Source organism: Anthonomus grandis, chromosome 3, assembly GCF_022605725.1.
Source record: "Anthonomus grandis grandis chromosome 3, icAntGran1.3, whole genome shotgun sequence".
Classification (NCBI taxonomy): domain Eukaryota; kingdom Metazoa; phylum Arthropoda; class Insecta; order Coleoptera; family Curculionidae; genus Anthonomus; species Anthonomus grandis.
In genome coordinates this window covers 35,159,041-35,178,250 of record NC_065548.1, presented here as the reverse complement: position 1 = coordinate 35,178,250, position 19,210 = coordinate 35,159,041, and the positions used below count along the sequence as shown (strand labels likewise).

The 19,210-nt window shown below is 31.8% G+C and overlaps 1 protein-coding gene across 2 annotated transcripts in view; it reads right to left on the bottom strand.

Annotated features, from left to right (window-relative positions):
* The window catches only part of LOC126734087 (contactin), a 92,950-nt gene extending 74,114 nt beyond the window's left edge, over nt 1–18,836 (bottom strand). The window contains exons 1-5 of one of the 2 annotated variants that reach the window (XM_050437610.1): nt 18,717–18,836; nt 7,184–7,509; nt 2,725–3,757; nt 2,567–2,669; nt 2,152–2,465 (exon numbers count right to left, since the gene is read on the bottom strand). In XM_050437610.1, the coding sequence (XP_050293567.1) occupies nt 2,152–2,465; nt 2,567–2,669; nt 2,725–3,757; nt 7,184–7,447 (1,714 nt within the window). In that variant the 5' untranslated portion in view covers nt 7,448–7,509; nt 18,717–18,836. Of the gene's footprint in view, nt 1–2,151; nt 2,466–2,566; nt 2,670–2,724; nt 3,758–5,080; nt 5,176–7,183; nt 7,510–18,716 lie in introns of those variants that run through there. The other variant, XM_050437611.1, reaches the window with a different exon arrangement.
* Nucleotides 18,837–19,210: the final 374 nt, after the last annotated feature.

Here is a 19,210-nt window from a genome sequence, read left to right as displayed (position 1 = left end):
AAAATTGCGTCTACCAGATCCCATGTGAGTGCGGTGACTCATACATAGGTGAAACGAAGCGCCCCCTAGAAGTCAGAGCGAAGGAACATCGCAGCTGGACCCAAAGAGGAGAGGTTTCCAAATCCGGAATAGCAGAGCACGCGTGGCATAATGGACACAATATCCACTGGTCAGAAGCCAAGATTCTGCACAAGGAACAGCACTGGCGGAAGAGGAAGTTCGTAGAGGCAGTTTTCATTTCACAGAATCAGGGGATCTTTGTGTCAGAACCTCTATGTGTTAGACATATATCGGATGTTAAGAAATTTAAAAGAGAATTAAAGTCGCTTTTATTGGCTAAGGCATATTATAACCTGGATGACTTTTTTAATGACAGGTTTTAACCTTGGACATGTTGGAAAGTTTTCTTTTTTTCCTTTTTTCTTCTCTAGTTTTGTCAACAAGTTTACCTTTATTTAGTAATTGATTGTTTTATTTAGTTATCTTTAATTTAAGTATGTTCAAAAAGTTTTGTCTTCTTGTGTTTAATTTTGTTCATTGTTTTGTCAATTTTTGAAATTGTATTTGTGTTTTGTTTTTTTAGCTTGTAGGATGCTTGTACACAAGATTATTCTTACGTAATATAGCACATTTTCTTTCTTTCTTTCAGCCAGCCAAGCGTCGATGTACCCAACATCTGGAAGCCTCTACTCTCAGGACAGTGTAGGATCTAGAGAGAGGCGTGTCCTCCCCCCAACTCTTTTCACGGATGACTTTCCTTTCCACATCGCTGCACACATCTAGTATATAAGCCTATAGAATAGTAGTTTGCTGTCAGTTTACACTTGATAACGGTTGGAGATACTTACCAACCGAAACGTCGTGTTACATTAAATAAATAAGGCAATGTAAGTTCGACAAGATGTTTTCACTGTACCATTGTCTACCACCTTCAAAAACAACCCACTGATTGATAAGCCGTAAGCATTTATGTTGCCAAACAATGATTTACCACTTCATAATTTAACCAAGTTAAAGTCAGGATTTAGGTTGTATTTATTCAGAGAACAGTTGAGCTCCTATTTTTTAACTCACTAGTATCGTGTGCTCCAGAGGTAGCATGATGGTTGTATATAAGGGTGTTTGTTTGTGTACATTATTGTTTTGGTACAGGTTGTGAGTTTTATATCTCCCCCGTGTTGGGTATAAAGAAGGGTATAACTATTTTTTTGGTGGGAACAACTATTTCTTTATAATATTTCATCTTTATATTATTTATCTTATTATTATGTATGATTACCGAAATTTATTTATTATTTATTAAGGTTAAGTTTGAGTAGCCTTAGGCTATACTTCGCCTTTTTTTTCATTTGTAATATTTGTTAATCTGTTGTTTTTTTTTTTGAAGAAAAGACGATTATTATTATGTTGCGCTGCCGCATCCTTTTTTAATTAAAATCTGTTTTTGAACTTTAAAACGTTTCGATATATTTCCGATTTTTTTTAATATATTCAGTTTTTTATTGATTATTGGATTAAAGTAAATATACTAAATGTTTCATTTAAGCAACAGTTTTAGCCACAGACAATACTTTTTTTGGCCAGAAAATTTAAAATAAATAACTTATAATGAAATTGTCTAAGCAAATTAAATCCAAAAAATATAACCACTCAGTGATTGCATTAGTGGAATAAATAAGTTCAGGTTTGTTGCATTCTGGAATTATTTAAACACAATTACTTACTGATTTTCATCTCACTAGCACAAAACGTGGCTTAGATATAACTTTAAAAAAACTTTATTTTTTCATTTTATAATTTACAATTTTATTTTGTTTGTTTTCACCTTTTATTTGTTTTGCAACCGCACAGCAAGAAGGTTTTCCTATTAACCTATATCAGGTAAACGTTGAAGCTGACAATTTTATTAACACAAGGGAAACGCAGTCTACCAATCAAAAACATGCAATCATATGCGTGTTATTGGCGAACTTTTTGGTTAGTTTAGTAAAGCAGTTATTAAAAGCTAGACTGGGCTACCCAAAGTTGTTTATTATTATTAATATTATTTAAAAGCATGAGTTGATCACATAACATTATGTTCTATTTTTTAAGAAAATTTGGTTTAATTTCCCTAAAAACCTATTCGTTTCCAAGTTTAAATATACTTACATAACTCCTTTCCATTTTTAAAAAATGTATAATTTACATCCGGAATACCAAAAGCTTCACAGGTCCAGACTAATTCTCCTTTCTTATCTATGTGTTTATCAGTTAGTGGTATAGTAAAATTAGGCTCGGCTTGTATATTAAGAATTACTGAATTTTCGATCATTTTTCTATCATTGTAGGCGCGACAAATATATTCTCCTTCATCCTCCACGTGCACATTTGGAATCACCAGTACCCTATTAAAACTCGTAAAATACGAGTTTCGAGGAAACGAAGCACCTTCTTTACGAGTCCAGTTATAACTCGGTACCGGGCTTAAATAAAAAGTATCATTAAGCATTATAGTAAAATGACAGGTAAATAGTATTAATATAAACACACATTAAAAAAATACTCTAAGAAAATAAAGGCTTACTATCCAAATGCAACACATTCCAATCTAACTTCTTTTCCAGCAATTGGGGTATCAGGAAAGGCTTTCGGAAAATTATTTGCAAATTTTAAATTTTGGTAATTAGCTAAAATAAACCTATTAACTAGATGTTTGTATGCTACAAATCCATATGCACTTACAATGAGGATTTACTCGAAGAGAAAAAAATGGTCCATTTCTTCCAGAATCTGAAAACTCAGATTGTATGCTACAGCTATAGTTGGCTCTGTCAACAATTTCTAGTGCTGAGAAATATAAAGCTCCATCATTACTAACAAATGCTCTTTTGTCCTCTTCTACAAAATTAGGAAAATAATCTCTAGACCATGAATATCGTACTGAAGGGAAATGATTTGGTGGATCACAGTAAATGGCTTTGCCCCAATTTAAATCCCCGACTTCAGGACTTCTTTTTAGAACAAATTCAAGCATAAAACCAAAGTTTAAAGTTACACTCTCGGATATGATAGTGCCAAAGATATTTGTAGCTCTGCAATGATACGTTGCCCGATCTCTCTTCTGCTGGGGATCATGAATGATTAAAGTACCTCCGCTAACTGTATATCTCCCATCAGTTAAAGGATCTATCTCTCTTGGAATTAGCCTATCGTTTTCATATTCCTCCCTGAACCATTGATATGTGGGAGTTGGATATCCTCCTGCCAAACAGCTAAGAGAAATATCGTTATACAAATTTCTCTTTAACGTATCAAAAATAGAATTTTCTGGTTGTTTTATAAAGAAGGGCCCTCTTGGTACTTTTTCCGGATCAAAGACGTCAGTTCCGTATGAGTAATCTCTTTCGTCAGCTTTAAGCTTTTCTATAGCGGCCGCATGCACTTTACATATAAATGGCAATGACTCGTCTCCAACAACAGGTTCTAGGCCCCAATGCATAAGATTTTTGGAAAATTTATATACAAGAAAATCTCGATCAGGCTGACCGTATCCTGAAGGTACGTCTGCTCTAATAAAAGCACTTTCCATTGACGGTAGTTGCGTTCCATCAGGATTGGAATACGTGTTTCCTGTTGTCAAATGAGCACCAATGTACCAACGTCTATGTTGAGGATCGTAACGATTTAATTGCTGTACCAGAAAACTATGTTCTTCAACAGTGCTTATTGATACAAGATCTGAAGCTGTTGTTTCAACTTGGTCTCCAGTAAATGCCTAAAATATGATTGTGACGATTGAGAAAAATTATTAAATGCCTTAAAAATTAAAAAATACATGTTTACTTAATAATATTCAGACAGAGGATATAAATATAACGTTGTGTCAAAAAATTACGTAGCATTTCTTATTATTTACAGGGAGTATCATTGTTTCTAAACAATAATTTTATAAGGAAATATGTAAAAACGAACAGGATATATCAAAAAAATAGAAAATTAAGGAATAAAATGTGAAGTATAAAAAAATATAAATAAAAGTGATAAAAAAACAATTGAATATGTCAAATAATAAATTTAGGCAACCTACCTATATACCAAATTTGATTTATTGCGCTTAAAAAGCAAATAAGTTGGGCCATATCTTAAATAAGATGCGTGATTTTATGTTAGTTATTATTGTTTGGGTTTTTTCAGAATTAAGAAAATCCGGTTTTTCTGTCCTTTATTTTCTCGTACTTTCTCACTTTTTGCATGTTTGTGACTTTTGAACTTTTATAGCTTTCTTTAAAAAAAATAAATATATTTAAAAAAAATATATAATATATAATATATAATTTAAAGTCTCATAAGGACAAGATCCTCAATCCCATCTCTTATCATAGAGCTGCAGGGATTCTCCTTGAGTTGGATAGCTTGCAAGAAAGAAAATGGAAAGTTATTTTTCCTAGATCCTCTTTCTATAGAATCATACGCCGCTAACTAAATCAATTTTTTTTAATATAGTTTAAAATACTTTGCATAATTTCATAAAATTTTAGTATGATGATTACTAGAAAAGCGTCCTTAAAATAAACGTATTACAGAGATATATATCTAGACTACTTCTAACACATTCTTACCATTTTTTACACCATGTATAATAAAAGTAAAAAAACGTTTTTTAGATAGTACGAATCTTACGATAAAAGATACTGTCAGGCAATATGCATAAAATGAACAGTTTTGGGAAAAAATCGATTTTTATTCACTATACTGTTAAAAAAATAGAAAAAGAAACATGTTGTCATTATTAATTTATAACTATTCTTGTGTATCGTTTCAGCATGATCTCATTCTAAATACCGATTCCCTCGTTCTTTGAACAAAAGATACTTATTTAAAAAAGTAGTCCATTTTTCTCAAAGAGACCTCTTGATAATAAAAATTCAGAGATTAGAGGGACACAAAGTCAATGGTCTCAAAAGATGTTTATTTTTTAAAAAATGATTACACGTGTTTCGCCCTAAGGCATCGTCAGATCTACAAGAAAACAGAAAGCAACCCTAGTATAAAAACAACAATGCATAGACACAGATTACAATATAGAGATTTGACTTACCGGTAAAGCTATTGGATTAACACCACAAACATTCAAGTTAAAACAAAAATAAATACATACAAAATAAAATAATGCTGACGTTCACATTAATTCCGGTGTCAAAACTAAATAAAATAAAAGTAAACAAAACAAGCAGAGTGAGGTTAAGTTGAACGGGAGAACGGAAATAAAGCAAAAATTAAAATAAAAAATAAAAAGGGAAATATGACTTGGTCGAGAAATGAACCAGCGACCATCGGGTTCGTAGGCAAGCGCTTAACTTACGTGCTATCCAGGTCGTGATAAATATTGTTAAAAATTAAATGCGGTTCAAAGGTAAAAACATCATTCACACAAGACAGTACAGGACTCTAAGGTACAGGACAATAAATGACTTGCAAAAGCCGATTTAGTCTCGGTGATTTCGGTATCTTTGTGTTTATTATATTCTCTTAAGTGTTCCTGCACTCTCGTTTTTATTTTCCTTCCAGACTGACCAATGTAAACGGTATTACATTTCCCGCAGTTAAGTGAGTAAACTCCCGATTGGGTTAAGGATTCTCTTTTATCTTTAATGTTTACGAGCCTTAGTCTTTAGCCTTTACTGACGATGCCTTAGGGCGAAACACGTGTAATCATTTTTGAAAAAATAAACATCTTTTGAGACCATTGACTTTGTGTCCCTCTAATCTCTGAATTTTTAAAAGATACTTAAGTTACAATTAACTATTAGTCCTTATTCGAAATTAAAATGATTAGCATACCCTAAGGATTTTAGGTATCAGCATAGGAAAAAACTAAGTGATTTAGATCAGGTTATCGAACATGGGTCTTACCGCCGCCCTTTCTCCCCAACTATTTTCAAAATGTTTATGGTGGTGGTGCTCCGTCATGCATGAACCACATATTAACATGTAAAAGTTTGACAGATTTTTCTGGAAAATTCCAGATAAAGTTCTCCAGTATCTTCCCCAATTTTTTTTTGAGTAAGACAAACGGCCCAAGTAAGTGTTGCCCGACGTTTCCGGCCCAAACTATATTTGGTTCAAACTGATGTTGGTGATGAGACACAATAGACCCATGTGGGCTTTCATCTGCCCCTAAATTTAAATTGTGAGAGTAAATAATACCGTATTTTGACTATCCAATTTTATTAATAAAGAATTAGCCGTATAAAGTTATTGTTTTCATGTCTATCAGAACCCAATTTGAAGACTCCATCCTTCATAAAAAATCTTCAAGAAGAGGTGCATATAAGTTTTTTGATGTAAATGCCACTATTGTTCTGCATTTAAAATATTTTCTTCACGACTGCTGTAATAAACGTTCCTAAAATTATGCACGGCATTTCTTTCCGAATCAAAAAATAAATAAATTATAATTTTGGCTAGTTTTCCTCAGAAGGCGATAAACTCACTCAAACGTTTTCTTATCAGGAATTCTGCGATTCGGAAACTGTTCCTTGTAAAGCCCTTTGGTTTTTAAGGCATCATGTAAGTCCATATTAAATTTGATGCATATGAGAATACGTAAATTCTATTAAGGCAAATAAATGAAATCAAGCTTATTACAAAGAAGATGATCGAATCTGCAGATTGTAACATGGTCTCTAAAGTTAATTTTTTTTTAAATTTAATATTCATATTTTCCCATCATATTTCCTTACTGCATATAATTTTAAGTTTACATTTTCCCAAATATCTTATCCGTATCGGTTAAATTCAACGTTACGCAAAAGGGGTACGTCAAGACGATAATAATTAGCGCAAATAAGTTTTTAAGTACACAGTCCATACCTAAATTTTTATTAGTTAGAGATAACTTAAAATAGTTATTGACAGATTAAAAATATTTTTAAATCTGTCTTAAATGACGTCTTTTGCATTCTTGTAAAACTAAAACTACAAGTCTACCTTTACCTACTTGTCATTATATTTAGAGATTGAGATAAAACACAAAACAAATTTTTTAAAGTAGACCTAATTGTATAAACATAGCTTTTTCCAGCGATACATATCCGATATATATATACATATATATATATATATATATATATATATATATATATATAATTCAAAATGTTAGACATTGAATAAGTAAGTAGATATAATAAATATAACATACCTGACATAGCATCCTGGCGTTAACATAAGGCCTTAATGGAGATTTAATAAATTTATAGCAAAATTGCTGAAATGGAATCCAATGCTCGGGACATTTGATATCATCATAAAGACTATTTCCAAGTCGCCCTGAATAACTCTGTTGGTAAGAATTGTATTCTGCAGGTCCATAATTATTGTATTCTATTCCACTTTGATGTGTTAAACTTTGAGTTTGTGCTCCACAAGTAAAAAAAAAGATAAGAGCCAAGATTTGGCATAACATTTCTAAACTTGGTTTTGTTTGTAGAAAGCTTAATTATTTCTTTGCAGTTAATTTCTACAAATCTAAAACAAACAAAAAAATACAACTACTTTTTTCAAAATAAACGTTCTTATGTTTTTCATAAAGGTTTACTTCAATAAATTACCTTTTTTATTTTATTACCAAAAAATTGCGAAAAGTGATTAAATTATGAAGCGTTGAAAACATTATAAATTACGTTTCATCATTCAGAAAATTATGTATAAAGCGTTCTATCTGGTAGTACTGAATTAATTAAAAATAAACAACATGCTTTACCATGCAAATACCATATTTTTTGACAATAAACCTATACAACTGGCTTATCTTGAGTGCCGAAAAACCCATCCATTTCAACACATCTTTTAAAATTATTTCAATAAAAAATCAAATACTTACGTTCAAAATTTGTTCGTTGCTCAAAAGAATAATATAAGTAAATAAAGAGTCAGTAAGGAGTCAGATACAAATATTGCTTGCCTGCATTGTCAATAAGAAAGTTATTGTTTTAAATGTGCATGATTATTTAAAACACGACCACCCTAGTTTTGCTGTTGATAAATTTGGACCGTAATGTCTCATTGTATAGTAAGTCACTGGAATACAAAAATCAGCTATTTTTATGCTATTGCGGGGAAAAAGGCAGGACAAGTAGAAACTCCAAAGCAAAATACAAGAAAACCAGCCAGAGTCCTTGACGAAGACACTAAATGTGCAGTTAAAAGAAAAGTTAATTCTTTTTATTTCAAAAAAGAAATACTGACTTTGAACAACATTTGTGAAATAAGAAATTACTTCTCTAGGTGATTGCATCTCTCTGCAGAATTTAGATAGGGTTGTTGATTGGTGTAATGCAAACTCATTTCACTTCAATAATAAAAAATCTTCAGCAATGTCGCGGACACTTAAGACACCGAACAATAACAAGACTAGAAGGTTCACTTAACGCTCCGCCTCGTCTTATGCCTATCTCACTCGAATATCGGACGCTACTCTTTTTAAGTCTCTCGAAGTCGCTCCCGGGCGAAATGCATATACCGGCTGTCTGATAAGGCATATTCAAAGTAGTATAACAGTTGTCTCACAGAGTAGCTATTTGTAGGTAGAACTATAGATAGAACGTGATAGCGATTGTTTTGCGATTTGGTGTTATTAGGGATTTTATTAAGGATTCTGATAAAATGCCACGAATGTGTTGTGTTAATGGATGTTTAACTAGAGAAGGGACAGAAATATCATTGTTTCGGTGGCCCAGGGATGAACATAGGTAAGAATTTATAGAATCGTTTTAGTATAATCGTATATAATTAGTCTTGAATGATAATTTTTTTAATATTTATATTTTATGCATAATAGAGGGTAATAATATTATTAAAATGAGAGACAATAATAATAATAATAGTAATAATATTTTTTTTCCATATTTATCAGTATAAAAGAAATTGTAAATGATATTTGTAGATGTCAACTTTGGAAGCAGGCTTTGGGATTTGTTATTAATCATAGGTATACCAATATGACTCCAGAAGAATGTAGTAATAAATTAAGAGTCGGCGAATTACATTTTCCTCAAGAAACCTTAATGCGTAATACCATAAGAACAAATCTGCTGTATAGCGCTGTCCCGTCAACAAATTTATGGCAAAATAGCGGAGAAACTAGTAAGTGTGTTCATTTTTTATACAGATAAATTTACCTTGATTTATATGATGAATTGTAACAATTTCTTATAAAACATTAGTGTTAAGATAAAATAAGAAAATTAATATTTCAGGTGAGGTTAGAAGATTAACAGAAACAAAAACAACACAAACAAGTGTAGAACAAGTATTATTCAGCAATGAAACAGGTAATTTTTTGTTTTATCGTTGTTTTTATATTATAATATACAGGGTATTTCCTAGTATTAGTCAGAGCAAATTATTTGTTTAAAGGTTTGACCCTTAAGTTTTTTTTTGCTGTAATTTTTTTCATGAAACCAACTAACATTTCACATTTCAGATAATATCAACATACAAGACACTTTGGTTCAAACGGAAGTTGCAAATGGTATGTATTAAAAATATTATGTATTATACACATCTGTAGTTATTTTCACTTCAAGGTTTGGTATAAGTCAATTAAATAACATGCAATGCTCTTCTTTATGTTTAGATAATGTTTGCCAAACCCAGACCGATGCTTCTATCCAAGTCTACGTGTTTACAAGAGGTACGTATTTCAATAACTAAACAGTTTTTTCGCCATACAAGGTATTACATTTCACTGTAAAAAAATTATTTTATGTTTTTTTAAAGTCATTATATTAGTTGGGAATGGCGCAATAGGTCTCCTATTCTTTAAAACAATCCTAAAAACTACCATTTTAAACTTAATTATGGTATACGTGAGATATTTAAATATGCTTAAGAATTCAAATATTTTAAACATGAATATGCCACAACACGCATATAATCTAAAATTTGCATATTTTGTAGATAAAACTACACAAACATCGGCAAGCCTCTCTGCACATACACCAAGAAAATCTATACTTAAAGAACAACTAAAATCGCTAAAAAACGATTTGTCGTCGACTGCAAGTTGTTCAAGGCAGCTTGAAACAGGGATAACATTGGAAGATGTGTATAAATTTTTGGAACAGAATTACTCAAAACAATCTTCTACATTAATAAAAAATCAGTTGAATTTACTAAATAAATCAGCTAAGGGATGTAGGTACACAGATGAAGTTAAACAATTTGCATTGAGCGTATATTTTCTAGGACCTAAGGCATACAAGCAAATTTCTACAATGTATAGATTTCCATCGAAGAGTACTTTGAACCGTTTTACAAGCAAATGGATAATAAATCCTGGTTTCAATGAATTTATTTTCCGTTTGCTAGCACTTAGGGTTAAAATAATGAAGGAAATTGAAAAAGACTGTATTATTTGCTTAGATGAAATTAGTTTGAAATCACATTTCTTTTACGATATATCCCGTGATAAAGTAGTAGGTTTCCAGGAGGGTAATAATTCAGTTAGTCCCAATGCAGCAACCTCTGCCTTAGTTGTAATGGCCCGAGGTATTGCTAGTAGTTGGAAGCAACCAATTGCGTATTTTTTTTATAATTCTTCAGCTCCTGCGGAGGAGATAAAAACTATAATATTTGAAAGTGTTAGAAACCTAAATCGAGTTGGTTTTAATGTTATGGGGGTGGTCTCTGATCAAGGACCTAATTTTAGAAAATTGGTTAGAAAGGTACTCAAACTAACACCAAATACTACTCATTTTTTTGTAGATGATATCAAACTTTTTTTCATGTATGACGTGCCTCATCTTTTGAAATCGACAAGAAATAATTTTTTTTCTTATAATTTTCGTCTGTCAGATGGTCTAACAGACAAAAAATATATAGACATTTTTTATAACCATGACAAAAAAAAAGCCAGTAGACTTTGTCATAAACTTTCAGATGAGCACATATTTCCTAATGCCTTTCAAAAAATGAAGGTAAGGTATGCGTCTCAAGTTTTTAGTCACTCACTGTCTGCCGCCCTATACACTTATATACACTTTAAAGTTTTACCCTTAGAAGCAATTCCTACTGCAAAATTCATACAAACAATAAATGATTTATTTGATTTGTTAAATTCTTGCCATCTGAATAATTTTAATGCATTTATGGGAACAGAAAAACAGTTAAAATTTTTGGAAGAAATAAAGCTTTTGTTAAATGATTTAAAAGTTCTTAAGTCAATAGAGGTAAAACAAAACGACGGAACAGTAACATTTGAGAAAAAATGTATAAATAATACCGTGCATTTTTTAAATGGCTGGAAAATTACAATTAATTCCATTATATCTTTATGGGAAACATTAAAGAAAAAAAATTATTCATTTCTTTTAACAAGAAACCTTAATCAGGATTGCCTTGAGAATTTTTTTGGCCAGGTGAGAAATTGTTGCGGAAACTCAAGAAATCCAACTCCAATACAATTTTGTAGGGCATTTAAAAAATTATTTACATTAAAATATTTTAATGAGGTTGAGGGTGCAAATTGTATTAATGATATTAATGAAGTATTACTTAACTTAACTCCTAATATGCTTGAAGAATACAAAAAATATATAATACCAATAATAACAAATAAACAATCTTTAAAAGTTTTTACATCTGATTATAGAAATCTTTCAAGTACAGACGGCAATGCTTTAGTTTATATTACTGGTTATTTGTTAAAAAAATGTTTAATGCAACATTCTTGCGACACCTGCATTACATATAATGATGAAAAGACTTTACAAAAAGAAGTTACTATTTTTTTAGAATATAAAGGCTATTCGTCGTCTAAAAACTATGGTGATCTTAATTTACCACCCAGTAGTATTGTAAAATATATACAAAATTTAGAAACAGTTTTTCTTGAAAATTTTAATAAAATCCATTGTCACGAGAATGTTGGAGGAAACTTATTACAATTATATGAAAACATACCATTTGCACATCCTTGTGATAAATTTCCACACAAATATTTTTTAAGCCTATATATTAGGATGCTTATTTATTTTACACTTAAATTTGCAAACCGGGATATAAAAAAAAAAACACTAAACAGTTAAAAAATATAAAATTAACCATCTTAAACCATCTTTAAAGGGTTTATAATTTTACAATATACAGATAAAACATTAAAGGTCACTTCAAAAAAAAAATTATATTTCTGGTTAAAAGTTCTAGTTTAGTAATAGTTAGCTGGTATAGCTAAAATAAATATAATTTAACCTATGCATTTAAGATTACTGTTAATGTCGTTTTTCTTATTTTTTAGTTATATGTATGCATGTAATGTATAATATAATAATTTAGGATATGTTATAATTATGATCTTTAATCAATTAAACAGTTTAAAATATTTTCTTTTTTATTTAAATACCTACAACTAAAACAGAATGGGTCACAATAATATTAATTACATAGTTTGATTGTTTTGAAACACCCCGGTAAGTGAACCTTTATTTTATTTTGATGGCCAACTGTCTGCATTACCCTCGTACGAGCCGACACAGCTGAATACTTGCGTGGTTTTTTTGCGATCGGCGGCTCGTATTTGAGAGCGCTACTTCAAACACCCGACCGAGAGTGGGACTTCTAGTATTGTTATTGTTCGGTGCTTAAGAGCAGCAATCAGCAGCACTTTGCCCGAAATGGATTTAACGCGCTTTATCGGGAAGGTGAGCATTTGGCAACAATGCATCGATAAAGGAAGCAGAAGGCTGTTCGTCTCATAGCAGACGGGTTAATGATACCCGAGATTCGTCGGGAGGAACCGATTCGTGCATTTTTTAGTTTGCAAGTGGTTGGGCAGTTACATTACAGGATGAACCCAAGTAGTTAAATTGAAGAATGCCTTAACCAGAGAGATAACTGTTCATTCTGGTGTTCCCCAAGGTGGACACTTGTCTCCATTTCTGTTTAATTGATTCATAAATGATCTGTATGGTGTTTTTTACTTGTGATTTTTTACTGTCTGCCGATGATTTGAAAGTTTTTACAGAAGACTGCTTTAAGCTTCAGCAGGATCTTACATCAATCCATGCAGTGGTGCCAATTGAATAAATTAAAGCTTAATATAAATAAGTGCAAATCAATAACTTTTCATCACGTAAGGAATCCAATTTTATTCCCATATGAGATTGGCAGTATTATTCTCGAAAGACCACAAAAGATAAAGGATCCATCACCTTAATCAAAAGCTTGCACGTGCTTCTCATGTTGCTCAGATATCCAACAGAGCTATGAAATTGCTTAATTTTGTATTGAAATCCCTCAAATGCTTTAATAATGTGTATGCCATTGGGGATTTCTATTGTGCTGTTGTAAGATCTGTATTGGAGTATGCTAGTACTGTGTGGTCACCATTCTATCAGTGCCACATCGATCTTCTGGAAAGGGTTCAAAGACGATTCCTAAGATTCACCGCCTACAAGTTGAATATTCCTATAGATAATATTAATTATGATGACCTCTATGTCTTAAAGCACCCTCAATTAATAGACCGATGAACTTATATCAATTCAAATCATTTATTTCCATCGACATCATAACAATGTGTAGGAATTGTCAATAAAAAACTACAATGCTAATAAAAATAGTATAAAATTACAAAGATATAAAAGGAAACAAATTTAACTTAATTTAGTCAATAAATCTACAGTTAAAGAACTCTGTCAACAAGTAAAAAGGATAGTCAGCTAACATGGTCCTAAGAGCCCTCTTAAAAGTTGGAAAAGTCTTAGCTTTCTTTATTCTACATGGGAGATGATTAAAAATTTTGAGAGATGTAATTTCCGGATCATCCTGTACCTGCGAAAACCGGGTAAAAGGGATGTATAATTTATCTGCATTTCGAGTTTTATAAAAATTAAGATCTCCAGATCTCATGTAGTTTGAAAGATTTTTATGTACTTGACATGTGCACTCCAAGATATAGATATTAATTATAGTTAGGATTTTTTCTTTTTTAAAAGTACCACGGCAAGTTTCTCTTAAGGAAAGTCTAAACATCGTACGTACAATGCGCTTTGATTTATTAGAATTCTCCCGATACTGGAGGAACTACACAAAGCTAATAAGGCATAGGATAGAGTGGAATGCACTGAGGCATAATAAAAGCTTTTAAGTGTATATGCATCCACATAGTCTCAAAGTTGCAAGATGACATAATTGCTGTGGGATAATCTATTGCACACAGATTCCACCTGAGGATCCCACAATAGATGTCTATCAATTACAATTCCCGAAGAACTTGGTGGAGTGTTGTTGAATGAGGCTACTTGATGACTGCTCTCTAAGGAGTAAGCTCCGGTCCTGAATAGCTCGAATCGGAGTGAAAACAATGAAATTGGTTTTCAAACCAGAGACCATTTTTCTGGCACCACCCCACAATATCAGCTATACACTTGGTGGCTTTTGAATGGATAGACTGATGGTCAGTACCCAAGACAACTGCTGATGTATCGTCAGCAAAAAGTGTAATGTAGCTGTCATTAACCAGGAGAGGCAAGTCATTAATAAAAAGTAAAAATAAAATGGGCCCAAGAACACTACCCTGTGGAACCCCAGTGACGACAGTTATGCAATCAGATATGGTTACCTGACCACTAACTCTCAATCTAACAGCCTGGGTTCTACCTGTCAAATATGATTCAAGCCATTTACAAGCCGGACCTCTTATACCATAATGAAAGATCTTATTTAATAGTAAAGCATGATTAATGGTATCAAATGCTTTAGTAAGATCAAAAAAGATACCAGCAGATTTTAATTTCAATTCAAAATTTTTCAATATATTTGTATAAAGAAATATAGCATCTGATGTAGAGAGTCCAGACCTAAATCCAAACTGATGACATGACAGTATAGCAAAAGAATCTAAAAATGCAATAAGTCTACTTTTAAAAGATTGAGAATACAGAGAGGAGAACAATAATATGCCTATAGTTACTCACTTCTGCTGTCTCCCCCTTTTTATGAAGAGGTATGACAACATCTGATTTTAGCTCTTTAGGAAAATAGCCAAACTGATAAATTCAGAAGATAGCTAAGTGGAGAGATAATATGCTCAGCACATGCTAGCAATAAATAACAAGGTACCTCACACTGGATGACTTTTTCATGGAGGAAGATTTTATAATCTCAAGTGTTTCTCCTTCAGTGAGAGGGAATAGAAAAAGAGATTAAGATAAACTGTTGAAAGGCACATTCATTCCCATGGGTGCCTGAAAATTATCTGTGATCTTTCGCACTGACTACATAAAAATTATTAAATGTATTAGCAATATTAAGGTTGCCAGTAACTTTCTTTCCATTATCAGTAACCAAATTCGGAACACACTTTGTGCCGCGATTTGAAAAGTTCGTGATTAAATTAATAATTTCCCACGAGGTTCGAGTTATATTGTTAGAAGTAATTAACTTTGTTGAATTATAGGCTTTTTTAGCATTTACGATATTTTCTCTATGTACCTTCAATCTCCTTCTATAGGATGTCAGTAACTCATGGTCATGAACAGTCTTTAGTTGAGTATGAAGTAGTCTCAACTGCTTGCCCTCATTAATTATCAATTGTGTTATCCACTGATGAGACTTTCTGTGATATGGCTTCGATTTGTTTACATAAAGAAAGCTCATATTAAATAAACTGGAGAATGTGTCAAAGTAAGAAAATTTACTTTCAAAATTCAGAGTCTTAATAACTGACAGCCAATGTTCTTTGGACAACAAGTTATTAAAATAGCGTATGTTTTCATCAGAAAAGGATCTAGCTCAATAAACTCATAGAAAATTTACTTAAATTGTGACTGATTGGGTTTTCCAAGTCAAAACTCAGTATCTGAGCACAATCATCAGAAAATGCCACTTCAAAGGTTTCAGTTGAAAACAGTGCAGCGTTAGTGAATATATTACCAATCAAGGTACAGGATGATCAGATTCAGAAAAAACTAGTTTAAGACCATATAAGCTAAATGCGTCTACAATATGTACTGCTTCTTTATATCTGAAAATAAAATCATAATTAAAACCACCACAAAAACACATTAAAATATTAGGTTTATATAAAAGCTTTAACAATCAAGTATTCACTAAAAGTTTTAAAATCAGAGCTAGGAGGATGATATATACAAAAAACTAAAATCTTAACACTATTTACATCCTGGAGAAGAGCAGCAGCACATTCAAAGTTACCAGACGGTGAAAAGTCTTTATTCTCTACATGTTTATTGTAACAGTGACAAATATTCCCATACCAGCACCACCACCACACGAGTCCCTACAGTAGTATGACTCGATCTTATAGTGATTAAGTTTAAAACATGTAATCTCTATATCCGAGTAATCTCAACCAAGTTTTTGTAATGCAGACAATCTCAGGATAGGCATTTAAGTGTAAAAATAGTTCCAAGTCAGCAAATTTAAGTTGAATGCTTCTTGCATTTAGATTAACAATCTTCACTCCGTTTGTGACTTAAATTTTTTTTGGCCTTTCCCGAATTTGGTTTGACCTAACAAATTCAGATGATGAGATGGATCTTCTACAGAACTGGGCTCAGGCATCCTCTAAAACTGCAATGCTATATCATTAGTCACAATAGTAATATGGTTCCGGCTCCCATTTCGATCTTCCGATATCTTATTTATATATTGTGACATAGACTGGCGATGAAATCATGTTTAAAAATTGGGTAACGTAGATGCTCCGTCGTGGTGATATAGATATATGTACTTTATTTAACTTACTGAATGGTATTATCAATTCTACAAATCTCCTTGCGCTAGTTAATTTTCATGTACTAGTTAGGAGAAATAGATATGAGGTAATGTTTAGAACACAATTTTATACAACTAATTATGGTTTTAATAGACCTCTTGATCAAATGTGTAGACTGGCCAACGATCTACCCAAGGAAATTGATATATTTTGTATGCTTTTTTTAGGTCACAAATAAAAAATAAAAAAAATGTAAGTATAACTTTTTTGCTGGTGACAGTTTGTAGTACATTTGAAGAATGTTATTGTCAAAAAATAGCTTGTGTTTTAATTTTAATTTATATTTCTATTGTACCATACCTAAAGTATAATCTAGCATTTACCATATTCATTTCACACTTTCACTATCAAAACACATACATACATAATCTAGAGCCAAACAAGAAAAGGCAGAGAATCTAGTATGCTTATCAACATGCATAAACAAATCAAAAGAATTTAACAAATTAGTTAATGATTGCACATTGGGATTTAACTTATTTGAGTAATCAATATTGAAGTCTCCTGTTAATAATATTGTTGAATTAATTGAGAATTTACTCAACAAAACTTCTAGATTCTCTAAACAATCTCAACATTTGTGAATGGTGACCTATAAATACAAATTATATAAACCTTAATTATTTTAAAAAACACAATAGAAAATTGAAACACTGTCTTGTAACAAAAAATTAAAGCTGTCATTGTAACCAATGCTCAACTAAAGTCACAATAGCAGGAAAATAAAGTGATTCGAGAAATATAAATAGTTCATCAATTTTGAGTTGTACAGACTGAATGTTTGAAAGAGCTATGGTGGTATTTCTATTAGATTCTGTAAATAACAATTTTCTGTATTCAAATCTTTCGAAGTTTTTAAGTGAGTCCACCACTATGGCACTATCAGACGTAATTGGATTAGTGCAATTTATAGACCATAGTGATTATGTGTATGTTATATGAAAGACATTGTCACATAAAAAGATAAAAGCTGAGGCTGCAATGTAATGAAACCGATGTTCCATAAACTCATTCCCAATCATTCTAAGAGCCAAGTATGTAATTACAAGTTATAATAATATCAACTGCATGCACAGTCTCCTGTTTCTAGTACCAATCAAGTATATCTGTTTTAGTGTTAAATATGTTAACTTCATCAGAGATGAAAATAGTAAAACCTACAATTTGATTGACAGAAAAACTTCATAATGGCAATCCGGCCAACATCAAGGCAAAGCACTAAGTACAAGGCTATAACATCTGTAGTTTTGTTGTAAAGATCCTTAAGAGATAATAAACCAAATAACAATGAGTTTCAATCATTAAGTATGCAATTTCACTCCCAAGAACAAGCTGAGAAATATAAGAAATTGCTAAATTGACAGTGTGTGCATATTTCTATGTGTGAAAGCACAAGGGATATTAGGCTTGACTCTAAAATTGAATAAGAAACCACATTTTGTAAATTATTCTGTCTTCAATTGTAGTCTTGTTAGTAATTTGTAGCTGTGTTAAATGACTGCTTACTATGATTTTCTTCAATGTTGAGTGATATGGTGTGTGATACTTTTTACTAAATTTACATCCAAATACAAAAACTTATATTTTAACTTATATTTTTATAAATACATTTAAATGGATTCCATTAATAAATAAATGAAGATGTAGTGAAGAAGATATTGTTGTAAATGGATATTCAAGCAGACAAAAATTTTGGTCAATAATTATTAAAAGAAGCCAATTTCTTGGCCATTCAAAAAATTCTTCAAAATGAAGCTATATCCATAACCTAAAAGTTATTAAGAAAGTTCAATACATAGGGTCCTCTATGGGGAGTGGCCCAGTAAATAACTAAGCCCACAAACCAAGGAAAATAACTGAGGCGTTGGCTCCCCTATGTCTAGGCTTTAGTTTTAAATATTTCTACATGAAGAAAATTGTGGCTATACTTACTCACCTAGGGTTATTAAAAAAATCGGCCTTACAAACTAACTCTAACAACTAAAATAAAAACAATCAACAAAACGTTTTATCGGAACAGGGTAAACCCCCTTGGTTGGCATTTGGCAGTTATGTTATTCCACATTATTATGACAGAAGTCAAACAAATTTTTGACTTATTTAAATTCACAGCCGACGCCGCGAAATAACAGTTGGCAACGTCGCACACGTGGGAGATTCGGATCCGTTTTAGTCGAATGTGTGTGAAGCTAGCGTCCGATCGATATCCAGCAGCCAAAATCGAGAACGCAGCATATGCCGGTTGCCAGCGACCAATTTATAGTCCGCGCTCCCTGTTATTTAATCAATATAATGCCCGTATCTCCTGAAATTCTTAAGGGATTTTAATAATTTTTTGTCCAGATATTAACATTGAATACCTAAATCGACTGACGATGGTCTCAAGCCTCTACAAACTAAGGTTTTGTTGTGAAAATTAATTAAAAAGTC